General features: G+C 45.7%; 1 protein-coding gene and 1 long non-coding RNA gene across 8 annotated transcripts; one reads left to right on the top strand and one right to left on the bottom strand.

The window, feature by feature from the left end:
- SZRD1 (SUZ RNA binding domain containing 1) lies at positions 1-26284 on the bottom strand. Of its 6 annotated transcripts, none has more exons than XM_075906304.1 (5): positions 17820-18013; positions 15845-15931; positions 5784-5833; positions 4616-4867; positions 1-3046 (listed from the first exon to the last, which is right to left on the bottom strand). In XM_075906304.1, the coding sequence occupies exons 1-5, from the start codon at positions 17925-17927 to the stop codon at positions 2944-2946; spliced, it is 600 nt and encodes a 199-aa protein (XP_075762419.1). In that variant the 5' UTR covers positions 17928-18013; the 3' UTR covers positions 1-2943. The 6 variants fall into 6 exon arrangements, with proteins under 6 accessions (XP_075762419.1, XP_075762418.1, XP_006115126.1 ...); XM_075906303.1 differs by having other exon boundaries at positions 4616-4870; positions 17820-18010; XM_006115064.4 differs by lacking the exons at positions 15845-15931; positions 17820-18013 and adding an exon at positions 26192-26284 and having other exon boundaries at positions 4616-4870.
- Positions 9311-16378, top strand: LOC142819402 (uncharacterized). Of its 2 annotated transcripts, none has more exons than XR_012897270.1 (4): positions 9311-9448; positions 13976-14016; positions 15855-16002; positions 16242-16378. It is a non-coding gene; the product is annotated as an uncharacterized LOC142819402 (long non-coding RNA). The 2 variants fall into 2 exon arrangements; XR_012897272.1 differs by having other exon boundaries at positions 16239-16374.
- Positions 26285-26428: the final 144 nt, after the last annotated feature.

The raw sequence follows: 26428 nt of genomic DNA, 5'->3' as shown, positions 1-26428 counted from the left end.
TTTTTAAAAGTTTAACACATTTATTTAAAATACAATTTATAAAATGTTTTTCTGCATACTTAGGAGCACTTCCATGGGGAGACAGGCAGCTGTGTGCCCTATGGCAGACCCACACCACTTTGCACGTATCTGAATATACACACGCACACACACGCACACACACACACAGGAGAGAACCATAAAGTGCTCCTAAGAACACACACAAAAAACCCTATAAACACGTATTAGAACAAGAGCTCTAGCCCCTCTGCAAACAGGGCCTTTGACTTATCCCAACACTGATTTCTGGACAGGATCACTGACCTACTGTCCATCTGGAAGAGGGGCCTAGTGGCAGGTTTCTCCAGGAACGTTCCCCCCCCCCGCCTGCAGGTTGGAAGCATCCTGACTGACCATGCTATACGGATGACTATGTTGGAGAGGGGTGCTCTGGTTAGCTCTCCCCACATAATCTTATTAGTTGTGTGAGGTTGATCTTAGAGGACCAGATTTTGTCCTATGAGCAGCTAGCAAGGTCTTTAGACCCCTAGTAAAGGATATCAGGTGGCAGAAAATGGATACTGTTGTCCTAACATTGGCAAGATATCTGAAGCTACATCAAGAGGCTTTTGCCAGCAGTTGGCCATCCAAAGGAACAGCTATTTTAATTATCAATTAAGGAAAGGCGTGGTGACTACACAATTATTGCTAATGTCTTTTCCCATCCTCTTCTCTTCTGCCCACCCACATCCGGCTACTCCTCCCCATCAGTTTCTTCTTACTTCCATGAAGAAGATATTTCCTGTGAAGCAGCTGATGGTGGCTTATCCAGGTACACATGCAGCACATTTCAAGCCCTACTTGAGAGGAAGTTAGGTAAATATCAGATTACAGTCTTATAAAGCCACAAGGACTTGAGCCCAACTGCAGGGCTACTGGAACATCAGTACACCTGTGCCCACCTCTCTATTACAGCAGAGTAAAAAAATGTAATCCTTTAACAAGCATTTCAAGGGCTCACTTGATTTAGGGAATCAGAGGGGCAGGACAGAAAAGAAATTCAGTTAAAAGATCAATGTTTAGTAGATTTCATCTTTTGTACACAGGTAGTTTATTTTACCAGTTATTTGTTTACTGTATTTCTGTACATGTCTTGGTTTACTGTATGGGGTGAATCCCATACAACTCACTGTAGGCAGAAATTCTGTACAGCTGCTTCCTTTCACGCAAAAGTGGATGGGTTCAGGTGCTCACTATTCAACCAATTAAGCACAAACTGCGGCCCATATAATATTGCACCAGTACAGAATACAACCTTCAAAAATCAACTGTGCAGAAAGGCAGCTCCTGGAAACACAGTGAAGCAGACTAGCCCATGGTCATTTTAGGTGAAGGGACATCTAAATCCTTCTTGACCTCTAGCTGCTGACACTGAAAGACAGTGCGTTTCTGTACCACACAGGCTGTCTACAGTAACTTGTTCTATCAATATGCTGAGACACCTCTAGTACTGGAGACTTTCCAGCATACAAAATACATTCTTGTTGCCCCAGCAATAGGAAACTTTAGTGTTCATCTAATTCCTTGAAACAGTTAACATCGAGTTGCTCAGCTTTCCTTGTTATCTAACAAACAGTTAGACAATGCATCGAGACAGTATGGGTACAGGAGAAGCCACGGAGTAGCTGTATATGACAGGCTTGCAACAGCTGATTTGGTGGTACCTTAAATTTCTCTTCCATGGCCCGGAACCATTCCTTAGACCCCTTTTTTGGGGGGGCGGGGCTGGAGGCCAGAGCTCAGCGGAAAACCATTTGTTACCACCAATGCATGAAAACAGGGATTTTTTTTTTCAAATTTTATTGAACATGGGTTGTTCCCGATGTCTATGATTTCGGGAAGTAAATGCATCCAATACAGCACTGGAATTGTACCATAAGCCATCGGTCCATCACAAGCCACTTAGGGTTCAAACCTTTGGAGCAGTGGTTGCCCAGCCTCCTGCCATATGTAGCTCTCTGACAAGCACATGCTTCACAGAGGTAGGCTCATTACTATGGTTTCCATGCACTGACCGGACTGGACCAGTACAGCACTGAACTAGTCTACTCTTAGCTTGTAAACCTAGACGCAACAGAGCCCTGTTCCTTCACCCTGCTCCCTCTGCTGGAAGCAGCAGGTGTCGCCGTGGGATCTAGCTACATTCCCTTCTCCCCAAACACAAGAAACGTATTGGATTTTTCCTCAAGCCAGCAGAAAACTAGCCATGCTTATGACAGGTGCAGTAAGGGAACTAGGCCACTGGACTTCACTGGTTTCTGGGGCCAAGGCAATTAGAAAGCCCAGGTACCTAGAAGTCCCCTTCCATTTGATTGGCAGCAGTGGAAATACAGAACAAGAAGCTAAGCTTGCCAAACCCTAGCCATTATAGTGTGGAAATTCATAGAAACTCCTTTTTTTAGAACACTATCAACTACCTCTCTCCATTAAAACAAACTAAACAGTTAAAACCCTTCCCATGCACTTGTTTTAAAGTTGATCTCAATTACAAACAAAAAACAGAAAGCTCCTTTGAAACAGAACTCGCTCCTAAGTGAGAGACAACATGCACGTTTGGGGAGGCCATTCTTCTTTTCAATTCCAGGTTAATGAGTATGATAAACATTATTGCTGGCGCTAGCTTCAACTGAAGTGGCACACACGACTCTCTGCACCTGTTCAGAGTCCTTAATGTACCCCCCTTCCTTTTACAGTGACTTGGGACAGCCCTCGTCGGTGTGCCAATCACAGTGGGTGGAGCAGGGGGTCACAGTGCATGGGGTTCAAGGTCACAGTGGGCAGAGCAAAGGGATCACAGTGCAAGTAAACCAAGTAGTTCCCTCTGCTCAAGTCCATTTGTCCACCACGGCAGTGCAACCCGTGGCAGCTGACCCTGCTTTCGACAGCATGATCTCTTGCTCAGATCTATCTGCGTTGTTTGAAGCCTTGTGAACCATCAGGACCTAGTGGCTGCCGTATCACATTATTGGGCTGCCTGGAATCTTCTGGCTGGGAAATCCTTGTTGGCCTGCAGGAAAGAAATCAGTCTTAGAAAATAGTAACACGGCTCACCCCATGCAATTGTAACTAAGGCTTCGTCTAGACTGCAGGCTTTTTGCGCAAGCAGCTTTCCTCGGAAGAGATCTTCCACAAAAACTTCTTGCACAAGAGAGCGTCCACACTGCAAAAGTGCATCGAAAAAGCAATGCGCTTTTTTGAAAGCGAGTATCCAGACTGCCCATATGCTCTCATGCAAATAAGCAAATAAGCAGTGATTTCTATGGACAAAAAGGCATTCTTCCTCGTAGAATGAGGGTTACCAATTGCGCAAAAAGCCCTCTGATCTTTTCATTTACTTGCGCAAAAATGTGTTTGAAGTGTGGATGCTCTGCAAGCTTTTGCGGAAAAATGGCTGTTTTTCCGCAAAAACTCTGGTGTAGATATAGCCTAAGAGGGAATTTTTCCATCTTTCAGTGGAACATCACAGCCCTGGCTAAAGAGCTATTGACAGCGCTGCACTCTCCAAACCTCAAAGACAACTGAGAATTAACAGTGCTCAACTTCTCCAAGCCCTGCTCTTCAGCAGCCAAAACCCTGGGGAACTTTGAAGTACAAGTCACTACCTGCTCCAGAGTGCAATCATCCTGCTCTGGTTTTGTCACCAACACCTTTGTTCACTGACATTCTTTAGGAACATATCACGTCTTTTTTTTTTTTTTTTTTTTTTTTAAAGAAAGCCATTTCAACGGTGTACCTTTTCCCACCCAAGGCAGCAGCCATTAAAAAAAAAAAAAAAAAAAAAAAAAAACAACCTAACACCCACAACCTCTCCCACCCAATTTCTTTGGAAAAAAGCGGCTGCTCTATTCAAACAGGACTCCAGGTTAAGCCAAGGTTACGTTTAGTTAGAGAACACACTAGGGATGTTAAATTTCGATTAATTAACTAATTGAATAGTCAATGGGATTTCCATCACCTGTTCAATTAGTTGATAAACATTTCAAAGTGGAATGCAGAAGTTCTTAAATCAGAGAAATGCCTTTGAGGACAAAGCCTTAAAAGCCCACATATGTAAACACCTTTTCTTACAATAAACATTTGCTTTCATTTCTGTGCATCTGAGCTACATGTGCACATCTGCTAAAGCAGTATTTCTCAACCAGTGGTACGAGTACCCTTTAGGGGTACTCAAGAGACATCTCCAACTGAAATTTGGAGAAAACTGAATTTTTGTTTTAAGTTTTATAGCATTTTATTATTTTTACACTTTTTCCACCCAAAAAATTTCATTTCCCGCCTGGCTATGATTAAGTTGTTTAAACAAATGTGTTGCAATGGTAGAAAAAAATTGTGTCTGAAAACTGTAGCTACTGGGGCTACTTTTTCTTTTTTTTTTTTTTTTAAAGGGGAACTTTATAACAAAAAGATTGAGAAACACTGTGCCCCAGCTCTCAGTGGACTTTATCCTGCATGTCATGTGAAGTCATAGGTATTGGTATAGCTTCTCTTCTCTCTGGAGGACTACTATCGGTCATTTGCCGAAGCAAGAGTTAGATCAGAGACATGCTAGAATTGCCATTATGTGTCAGCCACTCACCTGTCTAGAATGGGCTTCTCCTGTTCCTCTTCTGGGCTTGCGCTGCCCAGAATTCGTTTTCTGGCTTCTGCGTACTCTGCCTCTCTCTGTGCCAGAGACTTGACGGGAAAAGCTGGTCTGCTAGCAGAGTTGGGGTTACTAAGCACACCGTTAGTCGTGGGCCTCTTTAATATCCTGATCTGTGGAGGAGGACCTGAGGGAAGGCTGTCGTCCTGAATGACAATCGGCACTTTGGGAGGAGATTTTGATTTTCTGCTATTTAAGAAAAAAAGACAAACATTTAATTAGTATCTGGATCCCACTGGCAAAGTGTTATCTGCTCTGAGCAGGAGCTCTGCCAGATGGATACCATCTTCATGACTAGCCAGTGTCATGCAACAATTAAAGATTTAGTTATAATTATATCATCAGACGTTTAGACTTTTTTCCTCAGGGTGAAGGGGGAGAGAAGAGAAGGGGAGATGTGGGGGTAACGGAAGGAGGAAGATGTAAATTGGATTTATATCACTGAGAACAGTGACAAGGGATATATCTGTGGCAGCATGGGATGAAGAATGAACATTCCCCCTATGTAACCAGCCCAAGCCTGAATACAGCCACAAAAGTTTCACTGACACACAGCACAGGAAGTCAAAAAAGGGTTGGTACATGAAGGGGTTACTTGGCTTTAACCCATCTCTTCATTCTACTCCCAGTTTTGTTTTGGTATTTTAAAATGGCTTCCTTCTATCTGCTCTTGAATACCCCACTTCAGAGATCAAATTTTCCCCAATGATCTTTCAGCTACACTGCCATGCATTAGAGTTAAGAACATAAAATTGGTCATACTGGGTCTGACCAAAGGTCCATCTAGCCCAGTATCCTGCCTTCTGACAGTGGCCAATGCCAGGTGCTCCCAGAGGGACTGAACAGTACAGGTAATCATCAAGTGATCCTACCCATCGTCCATTCCCAGCATCTGACAAACAGAGGCTAGGAACACCATTCCTACACATCGTGGCTAATAGCCATTGATGGACCTGTCCTCCATGAATTAGCTCAAAGTGGAGGTTAATTACCCACTACATTTGATGCATCTAATGTAATTACCCTACTCTACCAACTCTCTGAACCTGCAAGCATCTAACTCCAGGCAGGGGAGCCTTTCAGACCAACATCTCACCATTACCTTTCCTTTTGCGTAATCTTCAGTTTCTTTTCCAACCGTCTATCTATTTCCTGTAATGGGTGTGAGAAAAACAGTGTGAAATTTCTGAGTCTACTAGAAGACACATTTCTTTAGCCGTAATGTAAAAGTGAGACAAGACTCTTGCTTGCTTGCAAATCACAAGACACTAATCTGAAAAATGCCTTGCATGAAAGGGTCACGTACATTTCACTATATTCACTGATATTTGCAGCAGGGAAATTGCAAAGTACATTTGGGATCTATAATAATGGCTTTTGTAATGATTCATGGCGATAGAGTGGCAGCTTTAAAAAGTTCATCTAAATGGAACAGCATCTTTGATCCCACAGGATTCCCCAAACACGTAAGCCACCGGTGAAGCATCAAGTGAGATGTGACTGTTTAACAACCAGAGTTACACTTAACAGTTCTGCGCACTATTCACTGTGTTGAGGAAAAGGAACATACAACTGAGTGTCTCTGGTCCAGTGACGTTGGGACGGACCACTGGGGTAGCTGCAGCTGCTTGATTACATCATGCAAGTGGTAACTAGTAAGGCTCAAGGAAGTTCCAGCCCTCAGCCAGAGTACCTCCTTACAAGTTCTCAGCCCATCTGCTAGATTACAAAGCTATTACATGAACTCAACTCATAACCAGAACCACTGTGAGAGCTTGATCTGAAGGAGAGAGGCTGTCTATATTGCCATCACCAGCCACACAAAAGCATTAACAGTCTATTTTGCCAACTGCCATTCATGCAGCTAACCGGGGTTTGCGTAGCTATTCCCCATTGTACCAAGAACAGGGAAGAAATGCAAGTGCTAAGTTGCTAAACAATCCTACCTGATACTGTATACATATGGTTTACTATTGATTGTGTGGTTCTAGAGCCACCAGCCAGAGCACCCTCTAGCCAAAAGCTCAAGTGACTAGATTGAGATTTGTAGTAGTAGTACCAGATGGCAGCTTCATAATGTTCCACTGAATTGAGAGTTCAGAAGCCACAGTATTCTGGTGGTGCAAACTTTGATTTTAACTCAAAAAAGGCAATGAGTGGTTTGGTAGGTTTTTCAATTGACAAGTTAAACCAAAGTTAAGCTGACTAAGACATAGTTCTAGGCACCTGCAACCTCTTTTAACCTCAAAGACTCCTAATACTCTCAGAAAAGTTAACAAGCTGAAATGCCACAAAAAAGTTTACAGGTGCGTGTATTAGGGATGTAAGCGACTAGTCGACTACCCAATACCCGATAAGCATATGCTTATTGGGTAGTTGAGTAGTGACTAGACTAGTTGCTTCCCCTCAGAGAGAGGCAGCAAGGAGGAGAGCAGGAGCTGGTGTTAGGGGGAGCTGGTTTAAAAGCCAGTTCCCCCAGCCCCGTCCAGGCCTGCGCTGCTTCCTGCGGCTCCCATTGGCCAGGAACAGCGAACCGCAGCCTCTGGGAGCTACGCTGGGCCATGTCTGCAGACGCTCAACTGCTTTGTGGCCTGCCAGCAGACAACCTTGATAGGCCAGGAGCCAAAGGTTGCCAACCCCAGCTTAAGTGGGTCTGCCATGGATTACTGTATCAAGAGTCTGCACAACAGAACTGATGGTAGAAGAACCACCTTTATAGGGCTGCTCTCTCCCACCATCCCTCTTATTTCTGTGTTCTATTTCTTTCCTCCGCATGACTTCTTGCAGTGCAATTCGTTGGTCAATTTCAGGACTCCTCACTAGTCCACTTCTAAAGGATGAAATGGCAATATAGAATCAGCTTTCCCCTGCTGTTATCGCCCTCCTACCCTTTCCCTCCTTGTCACACCCATAATCCTCACCGGTGTGAGGGTTCTAACTTGTCTTGGTAAAACCCCTGACGTTTTGCAATTCATGTCCTGTTATGAGGAGATATTAACCATATCTTTTCCCTTGAAACTAACCAACATGTCAGGCTGGCATTCCTGACCTTTGTTAGGAATTTGTTTTTAAATTAGATGTTACTATATTTTGAACTTGTGGTAAGAAAATTCCAGTTTAGTTTGCAGAATGGTACCTATTCAAATTGTGTGGCCAATGTGCTGGGCAGTGTCCCCTAAATGGCCAGCAAAATAATTCATGACATTAGTGACCACTCTTCCACATGTCTAGTAGTCCATAACACTGCATGCATGTAGGGCTTGAAAAGCTGATGAACCCCATGAACCATGGTCACCACCTGGAAACTGAAACACGATCACTTTAGGGGTTCACAGCAGTTCCTTACTCAACCAATTTCATCTACTAGATCATATGCTGCGTTGGGTCACTGAGCTATGCAAGGTAACACATTAAAGTTAGGGTCTAACTTATGGCCCTTAAGTGCCAGAAACACAACAGCAACTGGAAGGCACAAGCTTACACAAGAGGAAGACTTACTATAAAATATCATGTGGCATATACTCTAATTAGCTGGGTTGGTCATGCTGCACAAGATCGATGCTATTAGTCTTTTAAGATTATTGAACTCAATTATGGGAGGATACCTCATCTTCTTGTTTCCTCACTACAAATAATGACTTCCTATAAACCAGGTTTACATAATAGTTAAGCAAGTTAATTTACATTCCTCCTTTCCCCCGCAAAGGGATCCATGAATAGATTACTAAATTTAGTAAAGAATTCTCATATGCTGGTTTTGTCTCGGTCTTTTTTTAAGATTCAAGAGAATCCAATGGAAAGCAGTGTTTTGCTTATGCTTTGACGTTAAAAGCCTGTTGTGAACAGGGGCTAACAGAAGCTGTATACTTATTATGAAGTTAGTCTTTAATACAAATGGATGGCGATGTTGATATTAAAGACAAATGCTACAAATATCAAGATCAACTGAAAAAATAATGTCACATCCACCATGAGGGAGCCATTCAGAACAAAAGGCAAACCCACCACCACTAACGTCTAGTCACTTTGTTGAGATTTCTATTCACAGGACTAGTGTTATGTATGGATGTGAAAGTGTAACATGCACAGTTACACGCAGCCTATGTATCAGAGGCAGCAGCATGGGGGGGGGGGCACCCGAGGTGAGAGCTGATGCTCATCTCCTCCATGTAACTCCTGAGCGGTTACACATTTACTTGAATAAACGCATCTTAACATCCCTACTTTTATGCAGCATGTATTAGAAGGGGGAGGGGGGCGCCAACCCATTACAAAGAGCAAAAATAGTGGTAGATACAGTGCAAAGAGCCAAGGGAAAGAAATTGTTGAGCAAAAAAGCCAAAAAACCACTGCTCCTTTAATAGCCATGTGTGGCCCAAGCAGGCTTCCGTTGGCCATAGCATCAGATCTCGCTGCCCCAAGCGGCGCCCTGCCCAGACAAGGAAAAAAGGTCAGAGCAGGGGAACACAGAACAGGTTCAGGAGCCAAGCCGCGGATGCAGAAGCCTCAGTTTTTCCTTTGAAGAGCTGCATGTGGCTCGCGAGCCGCAGGTTGGCCACCCCGTATTAGAACAAGGAGATGAAGGGAATCCATCTCCAAGGCAACCCAGAGATACACATTCCAGGCATCTTTTGGTTGGAGTTGACATCTAGTTCTGCACTGAACTGGGGATGTAATTGGAGAACCATGTCTACCTGGTATTTGTGGTGAAGACATGGAAAGGGAGATAAGCAAGAATTAGTGTATCATGAATAGCTTAAATCAGAGGTGAGCAATAATTTTCACAGGAGAGCCACTTAATGTATTTTAGTACATGGTCACGGGCCGGTTCCACTCTGGATGGGATGAGGACTGGGAACTAGTCTCCCCCCCAGAGCTGTCCGGAGCCAGAAGGTTTAAAGTAAAAAAACATAGCAAAGGGCTTACGTATCCTGGCCCAGGCACCCAGGACTGCTGTGGCTATTTAAAGGGATCAACTGCTGAGGTAGCATCACAACTGGGAGCCCTTTAAATACACACTGCAATCCTAAGTGGCTCCCGGAGAACTCAGTAGGGGTGGGGCCAGGATCTGCAAGCTCCAACCCCTGCCAGGGTAGCTTCACAACCAGGAGCGAGGAGCCATTTGAATAGAATCCTGAAGCCTGAGCCACTACCTGCAAATTTGGTGGCATGCACAGCAGAATATAACAAAAAAGCGGTCAGATGCAGTATATAGGTTGGATCAGGCCCCTGGACCACATCTTGCCCAGCCCTGGTTTAAATTGAGGTTGAGTCCTCATCTAGTTCTTCTGTTGTCAAAATATAGCAAGTGAAGGAAATTCCCTGAAGTTCCCTAGTGGCAGAATTTCCAGAAAATAAATGATAATTTGAAAATAATGATAATTTGCCTTATTTTTGAAGATTTTTCTGTACATGTACAGTGTTTATATTTCAGATGTACTGTTCTGTGTCTCTTGCACAGGCTATAATTTTTTGTTAAAATTAGCGCTTAATAAATTAGATGAGTTTCAGTTAGGTCTAAAATAAAGCAGAATGTTCAGTTCTGGTAACCTTGGATATTAACATTACAAACTTTTCTTTCCCCCAGTTAGTTTACTTTATGAATTGCACATTGTTTTACTACAGTATTTCTCCTGCATAGTCAATTTCTCTCTTACTGAGAAGCTCCTTATGAACAAGGGAACAGAAAAAACCAGGCAATATTCTCATAAGATTTTCTTTCAGAAAGGGAATAATTTGGGTGTTTTTTTTAAAAGTTGTTCTTTCCTTCACTTTAAGGAATATTAAGGAAAGAAGTTTAGTGTGAGCATCCTTGGAACACGTGACTAACAGAAGAATTAGTAACAATCTTAACCTCAAGAACTGGATTGGAATTATTTTGTGGAAATAAATAAAATTTACAAGCGAAAATGCCAAACTTCCATATTGGTGGAGAAGACTAATAGTCACTAATGAGAGAAATATTATGCCACGTTAAAAACACTGGAACATTTTGGAGTGATGGTTCGCAGCTGTGCCCCTGTCTGTGCTTTGTATAAGTTAGTGAGGAACACTACCCCTCCCCTAAATCCTGCTCACTTTCCTCACTTGAGTAATCCCATTTGAGAGTGAATATACTGAGTGGGATTGGGCTTTATGAGTTATGTCCCTCAGCAGCAATGTTAAACAAGGTCCTTTCTACTTAATTTTAAGGAAGCAGTTAAAGCTCTACTGGCATTTCATGAAGAGTAGAGGGATAACTCTGAAGACCTGGCTAGTACCCTTTACTTACTGAGAAGTATCATGTAGCCGTTCAATCATCAATATCCAACTTATTGCTTTATAAGATGTCCTGGGATGCCCTTGAGCATGAAAGGCATTAAATACAACTAATTTCAAGATGTGTAATTTGTTTCCCCAATTAATTTCTCTTCTCAGAAACTCAGAGGGGCAACGTCTGGGACTGGGTGCGAGCTGGCAATCAGCTGATTCCTGGCTCGCACCCAGTCCCCACTGCTCCCCAACTCCTGTGGAGACGGTGCTGGGGGGGGGGGGACTGTTTTTTTTTTAAGTGGGAGGAGGGGGAAGAGGGCAGAGGAAGAGACTACTTGACTATCTGAAAAGCTTTTGCTTATCAGACAGTCGACTAATCACTTACATCCCTATTCAGGACAGCCAAGTATTTTGACTAGCTCTAAAAGCCTTGAAATAGTATTTCACAAATTCCTTCATAATCCTCAAAATTAAAACACATTCTTGTATCTCATATATTTTAAACCTCATCAAGAGCCTAAGATGTAAACTTTACACTAAAGCCATATTTGTACGATTCTTTACCCACACTAGGGATGTTAGGAAGCATGTAATCCAGTAACCATATAGCCGACAATTTTGTCAGTTACACAATTAACTGCTGCAGATCTGCACCGAAAGGAGCTTGGGAGCAGGCGTGCAGTCAAGCTGGCTCAGTCCCAACTTGTGCCGGGTCCCAGAAGCTACTCCCGCTGCAGCTTCCAAAATATTTTAAATTCAGACAGGCAGAGCCGTAGGGGGTTGTTGCGTGTAGCCAGTAACGTTAACCGATAAACATCTGCTTATCAGTTAATTGTTTAACCGGATACACCATTACATCCCTAACCCACACATTAAAATCCCATTGTATTCCACTGACTTTAATGGATAATTATTTTATAACAAGACGACAATGCTAATTGGCAGTCACAGGGTCAGACCCTATAGCTCTTCAATAGCATTTCCCCTTGGCTGTTGCACTTTGATCACACTTCAGGTTGGTTAGAGTTTACTAAAACAGACTGAGAAAGATCATAAGTTAAACTCCATATTAAATATAGGGAGACAGCATGATTTACTCCTTGAAACAGGAAATTGAGTCTGAAGATTTGAACTCTGACTGCCACTTGCATGCCTCTATTAATCCATTTCACAGTGCTAGGAGAACCCCGACTGCAAAGTAGGATACAGCAAAGACATAAACAAAACAAAAAATGCAGATCAGAAGTACAATCACTACTCTGCTCAATCACTTTTATGTATCACCTGGGCACTAAGTTACGAAAACTAAACTGCCTGCTTCCCATGGTACACCACATAGCAAGATGAATCGTAGCCATGGGCCAGGGTTCAAAGTCAACTTAATTTAGACTTTGAACTACAGCACGCTCAATTTTAAGCCTTTACAAAAAGGCATTAGAATTCATATTTTAGCACTTCTCTGCTGAAGAACCTACAGCACCATCAGCTGAACACTACTACTTCAATATAAGATGGTTGAGCAAATCTGAAATGTTACCAATAAGTCATCTTATTAAGTTGCTAAGTATGAGGCCAGAATTTGAGAATGGAAACCAGTTTATGAAGAACAAAAAGCCATGCTTAGATTACTATCAGTTTCTCTTCAGATATTAGTGAAATCACGTTTGGGGAAAAAAGCAGCACAGCAGTACTGGAAATGGCTGCTGCTGAAATTTACTGAAAGAACTACATTGATGTTTCTGTATTCTACATGAAGATTCAATAGCTACATTTTTTAAAGTCGCAAACTCGAATCATTTACTTCACTACAAGCCTGTACCAGCTAATTGGAATTTGGCTTACAATAGCGAGTCAGTTTTACTGAAAGATCAGACTTACTCTGACTACTAAAGCAGTGAGGATTATCATCACTAATATCTCTGTTTAGACTTACAACTCCTCTTTCCAGCCCATAAGCAACAGCTCTTCCTTCCTATCAAGTTCTAGTAATGGTGGCATGTTCTAGTAAAAGATGCTAAATTGTATCTCTGGTATACCATGTATCATGACTAAGTTTTATGCAAGCATTTTTACAAGTCTGCAGGCTTTCCTTTGGCTCTCTACTTTTATACAGCAACACTGTGCTGAAGAGCAAAAAATGAAAGGTTAAATTCCATACAGCATCTGTCAAAGTACTTGGCTCATGAACTCTGAAGCTGGAGGAACATATTTGTTGCTGTACTGGTCTTCAAAGTAGACAGCCAAAGAGATCATCAGGATTTTATAAATAACTATTAGTCAGACCCAACTTACAGCTGCAATTACCTTCACTCAAAGTAGTAAACGAACAGTAAACTCTGGAGGACTTCTGGCTGTGTGTAAAAAGCCAACACTATCAATACAAAACTTATCTCGGTCTTAAAACGAATTACTAAACAGAATTGGTGGCACAGATATAGTCCATAATTCACAAAATACCATTGATAAACAGATGATCAAGCCATCATAAAGCAGGAAAATTAGAGTTCAGGCTAACATACTGTTAGCTCCAAATGACTTCCTTTTCTTCACATTCCCCTAACAGTTACAAGGCAGACATTCTAGCTTTGAAGGAAAGTGCCTAGTGTGAAGTCTACTCAGTTTAAAAAAATAAAATAAAAAATGATTCTAGGTGCCTGCCACCCATGTTTGTTTTAGGATTACTTCTAAAAAATGTTGCTCTATAGACGTTCAGACAGACTATCACAAACAGGAAACTTAAGTGATGTTAGTGGCTAGGATGCTAGGCTTGGACTTGGGGGAAGATGTGTCTGATTCCTTGCTCTGCCACAGACCATGGACAAGTCACTACATCTCTCTTCATGGCTCGGTCCCTCCCATCTGTAAAATGGGAAAAAGCAGTATTTTCCCTACCTCACGGGGGGGGAGGGGGTGTGTGCGTGTGTGTGAGGGTAACTACATTAAACATGGATTGCTGAGATATTATAGGAATGGAAGTCAGATAAGGATCTTATACAAAAATGCACAAAGTAAACCAACTAAAAATCATTTCTTCCCCTCTAGTTACTGTTCTCATCTTGGGTATTACTTACAACAAGATTCAGGTGAGATTTAAATTGATATCCCTTTTAATTCTCAATTAGTTAATGGTGACCAGCAAAGACAGGAGTTAGATTTATATCACATTTGCTTAAAATAAGAATGTTAAGAGGCAGATAACTGACTAATCATGTAGTTGATACAATTTTTATCAACTACATGATTAGTTGATATGGGGAAGTGCTCTGTCCCAGCTCGTGCCGGTCCAGGAGCTACCCTACTGCGGCTCTGCAGTTTAAATGTAGGAGGAGCCAGGTGTGCACACAGCTTAGCTCCTACATTTAAACTGCAGTGCCACAGCAGGGGTAGGTCCCCAACTGGTACGAGCCAGGACAGAGCTGGGACCACTGCAGCCCTGCATTTTAAATGTAGTATAGAGCCTAGCAGCTCTTACTATGTTTAAAATGCAGAGCCTCAGGGGTCCCAGTCTGGCGTGAGCCAGGACTGAGCTGGGTTTGCTCAATCCCAGCTCATGCCAGGTCCAGCGACCTCTGCCTGTGGCCAGCCAGGATCACTGCAAACAGAGGCTGCTCCAGCAGCAGCCTCTGTTTGTGGCGGCCCAGGTTGGCCACGGGCAGAGGCTGCCTCAGGGCAGTCTCCCCTAGTCCCCCTTCTTCCCTGCTACTTCATCTGATAAAGGCGGCAGCAGCGCAGGGGGAGGGCAGGTGGCACGGTGGAGGCAGTGCTGGGGTGGGGTGGTGGGAGAAGCGACTTTTAAGATGGCTCCCCCCCCCAGCACCAGCTCCTGTCCCCCCCCCTTGCTGCTTCTGATACAGGGGCAGCAAGGGGGAGGAGGAAGCGAGTAGTCAACTTGACTACTCACTTACACCCTAACTTAAAAGATTTTTATTTTAACTTTTTCTGTTTTCTTTTACATTAAAAATTCAAGTCTCGTCTGCCCTAGAAGACTCTGGGTATGTCTACATTTCCATTGAAGGCATGACTGCAGTACATGCAGACTTGGGATGTAAAATATAGTCTAAAAACATAACCATCTAACTGCTAAAAATCCTAGCAGTTACAGGCACTTCAGGCTCTGTAGTATAAAGCCATTATATAAAGGTAGAGCCCTCACCGCAGGGTAACAACCATCTCCCTGGGAACGAGGCGTAACTGTAACGGAAACTGATAAGTTGATGCATCACTAATGCAAACATACCCAGGCTAGTTTTATTCTACCTAGCTCAGGTACCAATACCAGTGAAGCCACAGAGGCATGTGCTAGCCACTTGAGCATGTGCCCAGACTCCCCAGCAGGCTTGTACTAGGACAACTAGCTCATGCTACTACAGCTTCACATTCATTGATGTCTAAGATTAAAGCTATCTTGGGTATGTCTATACACTGTGGTGCAGACATACCTCCTGATGACAGGACATGACAACACTTAAGAGGGAAAGGCCATTTCCAGCCGATGTGTTTGAGACTGACTCTGGCAATGAACATTATGAAGTTTCACCAACTCATTTTTTCATTTCAGCTGTGAGAGCATAAAGCTTACTGCAGAGCCTTCAGCGAGAGATTTTCAGCAGTTACATGATTACCCTACTACACTATTTTTAACATCTCTACAGGAGACATGTATAAATTCAAGTGAAATTTTTCATATGGAGTCTTAAAAGCCTACACAAATTTCTATTTTTATTTATTTTTTGCCTAAACTCCTTAGGAATACCTATTTAAACAACTGAGATATTTTAATATGTACGCATACATTTTTAAAGGAATCTCATTTACAGAATGGCTTATACATTTTTCCAAACCCACCCGTCTTCCATGCCACAGTAGAATATTAACTACCAATAGTTAAGTACTTAACGTGTGTTACTTCACCTGCCCATAGTGCTTCTCCAGATGGAAACAGAAATGTAGTTGCGCTCCACCTGGTAAGCTCTGCATGTAGTAGTCATTGGGGATGCTCTACGCCGCACAAAGCATAGGTGAAGGAGAGAGAGAGGAGAAATAGTGACCCATCAGCAACAGATGATCAGGTCAGTTCACGGGCTCTTGCCCATAGCTGTTCCTTCCTGGTTCTAGTAGTAGAGTGATTCCACTAAGGTAGTTCTCAAGTTGTATGGCCTTGAAGCAGCTCACATAGAAGAGTAAGTGTGTCTGTCTATAGATGTATTTAGTATGGCAAGTATGCTTTTATCCATCATCTCATCTCTCCCACCATTCCCTGTTTCTTTTTTCCTGTGGGACCTCTCTCTACCACTGGTGGCCCTAGCAGTTGGAAGAAGCAGCAAATCTAGCCACCTGCTAAAGAGGTTGCTCTGCTATCTAGGAGAGGAAACAGGAGCTACCCTGGAGTTGGAGATGCCAGTCACCAGCTGGAGCAGGCAGTAAGACCTGTTACAGGCCTCAAGAGACTGGACAACTGTAGAAGCAGCTGCAAGCATGGACGAGTTAGCTGTCCATAGAGCAGTGAGTGTACTGCTGCACTGAAGATTACAGAAGTTTCACTCTGTTGGACAAGAGGACCACCACTAGAGATGAAATCTTAAGAGAATTTTAGAAAGAACTACCAAGAGCGTGTTGACTGAAGGTGGGGAGGAGAGGGAAAGTGGGTGGAAACCTAGATTTCTTACATTCTTTCAAGTCATTGGTCTGAGCAAGAATCACCATCAACAATCCTCTCCAGATGAGAGCTATGTACCTTCTTCATGGAACATTTTAATAAGGAGGAGGAATTAACGCCCATGTTCTGGGCAAATTCTAATAGCAATGATTCATCGCAGCACTGACAGACTGAATAATTGCTTCACTAGCAGACACCATCACACCACTCCCAACATTTGTTAAATGTGTTTCAAACGTGTTTCAAACAAATTGCAACCCAATACCCTTTAATAGGGGGAAAAAAACCATAGCTTTATCCAATGAATGATAGGAAGAAATAAATTAACAGTGCAAACAAGGAAACAGACATTGTACAAGACCAAATGCTATCCATTCACAATTTAGGAGATCACTGTTATTTACCTTTCCTTTCTCTGAATACTGAAGGTGCTAGTGCACTTCGCACTAGAGCGTACGTACACCATATCGGTTACTCACGTACGCTATCACCCAAATGACGCCTGCATTTCAGGGATACTGAGTGTAAAACAACTTTAGGACTCTTATGAACAAGAGGCACTAGAATCATGTAAGTTGGTGCTCTGGCTACTGAAGATAAAAAATGAGTGACGGATTGTTTCACTTCAAATCCCAAAGGGAATACTGGGTAACACTAAACCCATGCACACTCTGGTCTTTCCCGGTCACGGCACAGCAGCAGGGATGAGCCACAGCCGCCCCCTGAGTGTCTGTCGAGGAACAGACCATGCGACCCTCTCAGCAGAGTGACCGGCAGAGCGTCAGCACCTGCCCCGCGGTTTCTTTGTTGCCGGCTGCCCCTGGAGGTGGGAATCCCGACCCCAAGCCGCAGCCTGAACTCTCAGGCTTTTTCCGCCAGTGAGCCAAAGCCACGCCCAGAGGCCCCGATCCGCAGGAGCGATGAAGTCGGAGACCCCCGCGAGTCACCACCCGCCCGGCCCGACCCAGCACGAGTGGGGCTGGGCCCAGCACACGCAGCCCTGCCCCCCGCGAGACACGCGCGCCCGCCAGCTGCTTCTGCCTCGCCGGGCGGCGAGGGGCGGGGGGCGCAGCAGGAGCGCGGACGCGGCCCCTTTAAGAGGCCTAGCAAAGGCTCAGGAGCCCGGGCTCCTCGCTGCCGCCCGGAGGAGCCCACCAAGGGCAGGGGCCCCGGCCGGGCCGCGCTCGCCGGGCCGCCTCCCGCGCGCGGCCGGGCGGAGCCTGCGCTCACCCCGCTGTCGGCCGCCTCCTCCCAGCTCTCAGCGACCTCCTCATCTTCCATTTTAAGTCGCCGCCGTCGCCGCCGCCGCCGCCAGGCCAGCCCGCTCGCCCCGCGCATGCGCACGGCTCGGGCGGCCGCGGCGCCGGTACATGCGCGCTGTAAGTCTACCGCGGCCTCCTTTCGGCGCGTGCGCACTTCTGTGCGCTGTTACTCGCTCCCCTCCCCGCCCGCGTGCACATGCGCAGTACCCATTATAGAGTCAGGCGCATGGTGGAGCCGGGAGAGTCCCTCCGGCAGCCACGTGACCGCGTGGTACCCACAAGCAGCCGGCCCCGTGAACCCACGTGACCACATGGTAGCCACAGGCAGCTGGCCCCATGAACACAAGAGGAACTGGAGATTGCTGGGGAAGGACAGGGGGGCTGGGCCAGGCAATGACTTTTCAGACAAGAGGTCTGGGGCTAGGACCAACAGCCTGAGGAGGGTGATAGAAATGTAGCAGTGTTAGTCTGCTGTAGCTGGGAAAGAGGATGGGACCAGGAACTAGAGCTGGGGAAGAGATTGGACTGTGAATGGGTCAGAAGAGGGCAACGTGTATCAGAAGCAGGGGAAGGCATTGCCTTCCCAAACTGCCAACTGTGGCCCCACCCTCATTTCATCCCCTGCTTCAGGGCGCCTGGGCTTCAGACATGCTGAGAATGAGATTATATGCGGCCCTGCTCTGCCTGTGCTCCGGGGCTGGGGAAATTCACCCGAAGAAGGAGCAGGAGCTGGACACTTGCCCCTACTCTTGAAGAGGGAGCCTCGGAATCCATGCAAGGATAAGAACTTTTTCTGTAGCCGTACGGGAAGGCCTAAAGCAGGGGTGGGCAATAATTTTTGACCAGGGGCCACTCCCAAGATTTTGGAAAGTGGTCAAGGACTGCACTCTTCCATGATATTAATGGAGATGCGGGGTCTGGGATGGAGGCTGGGTGAAGAAGGGAACTTGGGGTAAAGGATTGGGGTGCAGGAGGGAGCCTGGAGTTTGGGAGAGAGTTAGGATGAAGCAGGTGGTTGTGACTTAGGGCAGGGGACTGGACTGCAGGGGGTTGGGGATGTGATCTAGGGTAGGAGGGGATTGTGATCTGGTGCAGGAGATTGGGGTGTCAGATCTGAGAGGGGGTGTGGGTGTAAGAGGGAGACAGAAGGTTTGGATATGTTAAGTGGGGGAGGGGCAGAGAGTTGGGGCAGGAAAGGGCTAGGGTGCCAGAAGCAGGCTGTGGCCAAGAGACTTACTTGTCAGCTGCCAAACTAGCCTGCCTGCCTTCCTGCAGAGCTTAAAATGTTTCCCAGCCAACCTGCCTGCCTGACCATGTGCTTCATGAATATGAGAATATCTGACCCTAGGAGAGGGGGCGTGATTCATCTTAGCTGCCTGTTATTCTAACAAGCAGCTCCCATTGGTTGGTTTCTGCCAGAAACCGGCCAATGGGAATGTGCTGGAGGCGGGATAGCTCTTAAAACTTCCCCCCTTCCCTCCAGTTTTAAAACAGAAATGGAGCCTTGCCAGCCACGTTTCCGCCTAGCACGTGGGGCTAGCTGGGGAGCCTGCCTCTGCGGGCTGGATCCGATGGCTTGGCGGGCTGTATTTGGTCTGCGGGTCATATTTTGCCCAGGCCTGCTCTAGGTCCCTGGCAGTGGGAGGAGATTTCTCACACTCCCCCCACCCCCAGCCGATCAGGCTTGGGGTAGTGCGGAGCACACAAAATCTCCTCCCACACTGCCCCCTTCCTGCAATGTTAGCATGGTGCTCTGAAGTGCTGTGTGTTTCCTACAGGACAGGAGCAGGGCAGGAGGAGACATTGTATGCCCCTAGCCCCACCCCCAAGCCCTGATTGACCGGAGGGTGGGGGGAGTGTGTGAAGCCCCTTGCTCCATGCCCTTGGCACTTAAAGGGCTGCATACTCCCTGGTCCTTAGGCCCTGATTGGCCTGGGAGTGGGGTCACAGCAGGGCCTCCATGGGTCGGATCAACCCATTTGGTGGTCCAGATCCGGTCTGTGGAGGCCTTTTTGCACACCCCTGACCTAAAGCCTCTGGGCTTCATCTGCAGCTAGACTGAAAGAGCAGCAGCCATTAGCTGATAGCAGGAAGTCGCATAGGGTATGACTACACTTGCACCCTCTTTTGAGAGAGGGATGCAAATGCAGCTGAGCAAAATTGCAAATAAAGTGCGGATCTGAATTTCCCACACTTCATTTGCATAATCGCGATCCGCTGCTATTTCAAAATACCCTATTTCGAAATAACAAACGCTGTGCAGACGCGGTTATTTTGGGAGAAAACCCTTCTTCCGAAATAACCGGTAAACCTTGTTGTATGAGGAATAAGGGTTATTTTGGAAGAAGGGTTTTCTCCCGAAATAACCATGTCTACACAGCATTTGTTATTTCGAAATAGCAGCGGTCTGCAATTATGCAAATGAAGCACGGGTAATTCAAATCCTCGCTTCATTTGCAATTTCGCTCAGCTGCACTTGCATCCCTCTCTCGAAAGAGGGTGCAAGTGTAGACATACAATTTAGATGGAATGAAAGTATGGGTATTAAAATAGTTTAATATCAGGCTGTTAAGAAGGAGATCCTTTCCTAATGGCACCCAATATCACAAGATAAAGAAACAGATCTCAGGATGGTTAAAGAAAAGTAGTTTCTTGCTAGACAAAAATAAGTTATCAATAAAAACAGTGAACAGTCCTCTGGCACTTAGAGACACCTTCTTGCTCTCTGGGGCTCTCCACCATCCTGTCCTTCTGGGCCAGATTCTCTGGTCTCCCCCAGATAAGGCACAGAGTTGTGGTATCTACCCCTCCTGAAGACCAATGCAGACACTGAACCACTTCAGCTCTGGGAGAATGTAGTTCTGAGGCACACCACTCAGGAATCTTGCCCCAAAAGGGATCAAAACCAGAAATAAATCCATCTGTTTCTGAGTAAAAGTTTTACACAAAGAAAGCTCATGAGGATATTTGCCTTCTCACGAGCAGCTTTCTCCATGGCCATGTGTATTTCAGTGTTAAGCCTCTTTAAGTCAATTTCTTTTATGTTCTGCCTCCTTCTCTGCTACCTGGACTCTATAAAGCTCCAATTTCATCTGAACCTCTCTCTTGCTCATTTTGCTGCTTTTCCTGCCTCTATTTCCCTTTCCCAAGAGAAGCAAACAGAAAATACCAAACCAGTAACCACTTTGTTCTCTAAACACCATATTTAGCACACACTTAAAATCACTGCTAGCATCCAGAGCAATCAGCTGTGCACATTTGTCCTCCTCAATAGTCGGGGTTGTAAAAGCCTCATTCTTTATTGTTTTATCATTATGGCCCCCCCACTTCTCTGTTGTTTATCTGTATGATCTCTGTCTGGTTTTTAATTTTTTCTGTCTGCTGTATAATTAATTTTGCTATATGTAAATCATTTAAGGAGGTGGGATATAATTGGATTACATTATAATTATACAATTACAATTATAATTACATTACAATATAAACTTAAAAAACAACAAATAGTCTGGTAGCACTTTAATGACTAACAAGACATGTAGATGGTATCATGAGCGTTTGTGGGTACAGCCCACTTCTTCAGATTATCAGAGTGTTGGATGTCCAGGATCAAAATAAATAGGGGAGAAGGGAGTGGGTGGTGGAAGAGGAAAAATGGGAGGGAAAGGGGAAACCAAAAGAGGCAGTGGGTAAAAAATATCAAGGGGAGAGCTGAGCTGGAATGTAATAGGAAAAACAAATGGTCAGATGACCAGACTTCGTTGGTCTTTAAAGTGCTACCAGACTATTTGTTGTTTTTTAAATTTTCCTTTATAGCTAACTCGGCTACCCCCTGAAGCTTCTGAACATTACAATATGTTAGGATTGGTTAGTAACATTTTAGTAAAATAATTGCTTAAAGTCTAGCTAAGTAGGACTCAAGTTTCACTATATAAACTGCAATCCAAGAAGGAGACCAGCATGAGAGGAAAAGAGGGAACTGAAAGAATAAGAAAAAGGAAAGATGTGGAAGAAGAACTCAGCTCCAAGACACAGCCTAAGATCAGAGCTGCCAAGAATCCTCTGTAGAACCATGATGTGCACCAACCAGAAACCAGATGAGACTGACTGTGCCTGGTCTGCAGGTTTGCCTGCCTTGATCAGGATTGGTAAGCAGTATGGCACTGAATCCTTAGCATGTGTATTGTGCTGACCTACTATACATTTGAGAGAATGTGTGTGAGTGAGTGAGTCTGTCCATCCATCCGCCTCTTGGTTCAAGAATTCCTCCTGAACAATAAAAGCTAGGACCACCAAGTTTGAAATGCAGCTTCCTCTTATCACAAGTTAAAGCAAGGTAAGGGTTTGGTTGTGGGGGGGGGAGGGGAGCTGAAGCTCCATCCCCACCTAACGTGTATGGGGACACATAAAACCATACAGAAAAGAAACAGACTCACTAGGCAGGTGAAAAGGGCTGGCTGGGGCATGCCTCCCATCCTGAACTGCCCCAGCCCTGAGCCTAGCCTCCCCCCCCTCCGGGTGCCCTTTGTCTAACACTGGTGAAGTCTCCTGACTTGAAAATAGTGATGTAACTGACTCCTAAGTATGTTACAGGGATTAGATAATGAAGTTGCCTGTGATGACCCAGGAGAGCCTTTTCATTCCTATGTTCTTGGTCGTTCTTTGTGTGGTCTATATGGATTGTGTTGTCACAGTCCTCACCTATGAGCTTTAAATCCAGCTCATGCTTTGAATGCTAGAGGTTGATCGGTAGTTCAGAATCACTGCCCGCCAAGGGGCAGTCACACTGTGACATTCCACAAACCATTAATCCTTCAGTTTCCTGGAAAAATAACTTATAACATCCGGGAGAGCTTATATTTACTCCTCTTCCCTTGATAGCGCTCCAGTGGTGCCAAGGTTTCAAAAGAACCCTTTGAACAGTGGTTTAAAATTAACTAATTCAAACAGTGGTAACAAACTCCAACTCCATCAGCGCTTGGGATGCATCACTGGGGCAAGAATGTAGGTCCTGATCTTGCAAGGGGCTGAATGTCTTTGGCTCCCAGTGAAGTCAAAGGGGAATTCGGGTCACTCAGCCTCTTGGCATCACTGGGCTCTCAGCAACGCTCCAAGGGCTGGTGTAGCGTTACATACTGCAAGCAGAATGGCGTTTATCTGTAAATGCAGGGGACAGAACCTAATTTGAAGGCCCTTCTGTGCCTCTTGTTGTTATTTCACTGGACTCACCTGAACTTCTGGTGCACAGATTAGATATAATGGGCTGAAAAAAATCTCTGGTGCAAATCCCCTTAAATCTGTCACGTTACACCAGAGGTGAATTTGGCCATGCACTTTTCCTAGCTTTGTTTGTTATTGTGGACACTGACTACAGAGCAACTCATTAGATTTATTTATATTTCATTGATTTAGATTTGCATTATGAAAGACTCCTATGCAAGGAGTCTATGGCCACGCACACACTCTCTCTCTCTCACTCACTCTTACTGGAACAAAAACTCAACTTGGTTGTCTTCAAAAAGTTCTTTTTCACCTCCATTGTTCTGGGAATGTGCTCACAATCCTCCCCCAAGCCTGAGGAAAGGTGACTGAATGCAATTACCTCAATGTATCAGCAGATGGCAACTAGTGTCATATCAACTCCACCTAAAGTTGCAGCATCATGTTTCGTAATAGGGGTTGGATCCAATGTTCCTTGTAAGCTTGAACTGAGGAGAGATTCAAATGCTGCCCAGCTCATTTCTGCCCATGTGTTTCTACTGGTGGTGCACATGGCTCAGTGCACATAATACTTATTCTGCCCATGGATGGAAACAAATGGAGGGAACATTGCTTGGACCCACACATGGACAATGCATTGCATGGAGTCAGAGGGGCAGGGAAAGCGTGCAGCACTCATAGAGAAGCTGATCTCCAAGTGTAACATTAGGATGCTTCACTGCATTGCTGCATCTTTCTAGAATAGGGGTCGGCAACCTTTTCAAACCAAAGAGCCAAACTACATCAACATTCAGAACAAGTGGTCAACAAAGAGCTGTATAAGAATGCAGGAGTCAGGGCAGGGGTTTGAGGGTGTGGTGGGACTAAGGGCAAGGGGGGGGGCTGCAGGAGTCAGGGCAGGATTTGGGGGGCTAGGGCACAGGATGGAGGTGCTGGAGTCAGGGCAGTGGCTAGGGGACTCATGGTGAGGTGGGGATGCAGGAGTGAAGAGAGAGAGAGAGTGTGTGTGGGGGGGGAGGGGTTGGATACATGGTGGGGCTTAGTTCAGAGGGAGTGTAGCGTGAAGAGCAGGAGTCTGGAAGGGTTTACCAAGGCTGCCTGTGGCAGCTAAGATGGTGCTGCTTCGGGGGGAGCACAGTTTCTGAATCTCTGGCATCCCTTCCAGTGGAGGGGGCAGATGGCGGTTTCTGGGCCCCCAGCATCTCTGGGGGGCAGTGGTTTCTGGCCCTCCCTCAGTGTGTCCTGGGGCACAGGAATGCTGGGTTGTGGTTCCTGGTCTATGACTCCATGTCTCCTGTGGTTGGGAGCATCTCTTGGAGATAGAGAGGCTACCAGGCTGTGATTAACAGCCCCTAGTTTGTCCTGCAGATGGGGGGGGGGGTGTTTCAGGCAGTGGTTTGTGGCCCCTCAACAGGTCATGGGATGGGTGGAGTCTTCCAGGCCATTGTTTGCAGATCCCCGGCATGTCCTGGGCGGCAGGGGTTCATGGCCTTCCCCTGTGTGTTCTGGGGAAGGGTTGAAGCTGGGGCTAGGGCCACGTGGTGTCTGCCTGGCTGCTCCTGGGGCAGGACTGTGTGGTGAGCAGCTGCCCTGTGTGCTGGGGCTGCACTGTGGTCTCAGGCCCAGGAGCAGTTGCAGTGCAGCTCCAGCACATGGCTCTGCTAGGAGTGGCAGCTGCTGAGGCAGCCTCACAGCAGACCGGCTTCAGCTCCGGCAGCCATCCACCACACGTCCCGCCCCAAGAGCTGCCAGAGCTGGTACACCTCGACCCTGGTCCCAGGAGCAGCAGCACTGCAACCCATCTTTCGCTCCAGCAGCTGCCTGCCACGTGTTGTATGCCAAAAGGGCCATATTTGGTTCTGTCAGGTGCCTTAGGTTGCCGATCGCTGTTCTAGAAGGAACTGAAACCTTCTAGGATGGATTTGTGTCTTGGGCAATGAAATAGGTGACAATGTTTGTGATGGTTCACTCCCCCATGGTGTATGAAATTATCTTACGAATACAAATATGCATAATGCTTTGGACAAAATACCTAATATAAGCTATCAATTTTAATGTCACAGTCTGCTGGATCTGAATGTCTTATTTTGGTGTATGAATCATTCTTGTATGTAAACTTAGAAATATGGGGTATGGATTTTTTTATGGGTTTAAATGTGCAAATGAAAGTCACCAAGGGTGTCTCCAGTGCTCTGGCAACCTTAAGAACTGGGTGATCAGCTGAGTTTTGAGCAGTGGTTAGTTCTGGAAAGACATGTGACTAAGTCAGTTTATACTGGTATACCAGTTTAACCTGGTAATTTTCCATGGAAGGAGGGTGGGGTGTAGAACAAAGGATTCCCACCCAAAAAAAAAATCTAATCTGGGAAGTGAGCAATCTCTTGGTCTTTGGCTGGCATGACACACCCAAGAGCAGGGCTACTCAACCTTGGAAGCTCCCAGGGCCACAGTGATACTCACAGCACATGCCGAGGGCTGCAACTTAAGGGTGGCTGCATATACGTGCAAATATATATGCAAATATATGCAAATAGCTGCTTTCACACCGAATACAAAGATTAAGGCATGACTCCACAACACACAGGCCCCAATTGAGTCAGTTCTGCTGACATTAATAAAATTCAATATTTACCGGATTTCTACCCACTGGACCAGGGGCTGCCCGTCCATATAGGCAAACTAGGTGGTCGCCCAGGGTGCCAAGTCAGATGGGGAGCCAAATGGTGGTGCAATATCATTGATGGGTTTGGAGGGGGGGCGCCGATTGCATGGTCCGCCTAGGGCGCCAGTTGCTGGCAGCTAGTCTAGGGCTGCCCCTGCACAGGACAGCACCTTTAATGAGCAATGACAGTCCAGGAATTTAGCTACTAAAACGTATCTCAAGAGAAGACCATTCTATTGGCTACTTTTTTGTTTTGGCTTCACAATAGTCTAGTTCTCACTGCAATTGACCTTCCAAACATGGCGCCCAGCATTGGCACTCTCCCGCCATAACTGTCCTTTTCAACATGGAGCTATTCATTGGGTTTGCCCTTCCCAATATGGCGGCATCACCACCCCGCTAGTGACCTTACCAATAGGGCGGCCGCCATGCCCCACCCGCTCCATCTTGCGTTTCTTTACCTGACAGCAGCATTCCTTCCTGCGCGAAAACCGCCCTTCCAAATATCGTTTGCCCTTCTTCGTTGACCTTCCAATCATGGCGCATCTCCTGTCTCAGGCATGTTCCTGTCACTGCCCCGTTCAGCTGTCCGTTTTCGCCCCATCATTGCCCTTCCCAATATGGCGGAGGACACAGGCCTGTTTCCTCGCTATGGGCGGCGGTGCGCCGTGCGCGACCTTCTCAGCATGGTGCCTTTT

The sequence above is a fragment of the Pelodiscus sinensis genome, chromosome 23, assembly GCF_049634645.1.
Source record: "Pelodiscus sinensis isolate JC-2024 chromosome 23, ASM4963464v1, whole genome shotgun sequence".
Classification (NCBI taxonomy): Eukaryota; Metazoa; Chordata; order Testudines; family Trionychidae; genus Pelodiscus; species Pelodiscus sinensis.
The sequence above is the reverse complement of the archived record's forward strand: the minus strand, read 5'-3'. Positions and strand labels throughout refer to the sequence as shown.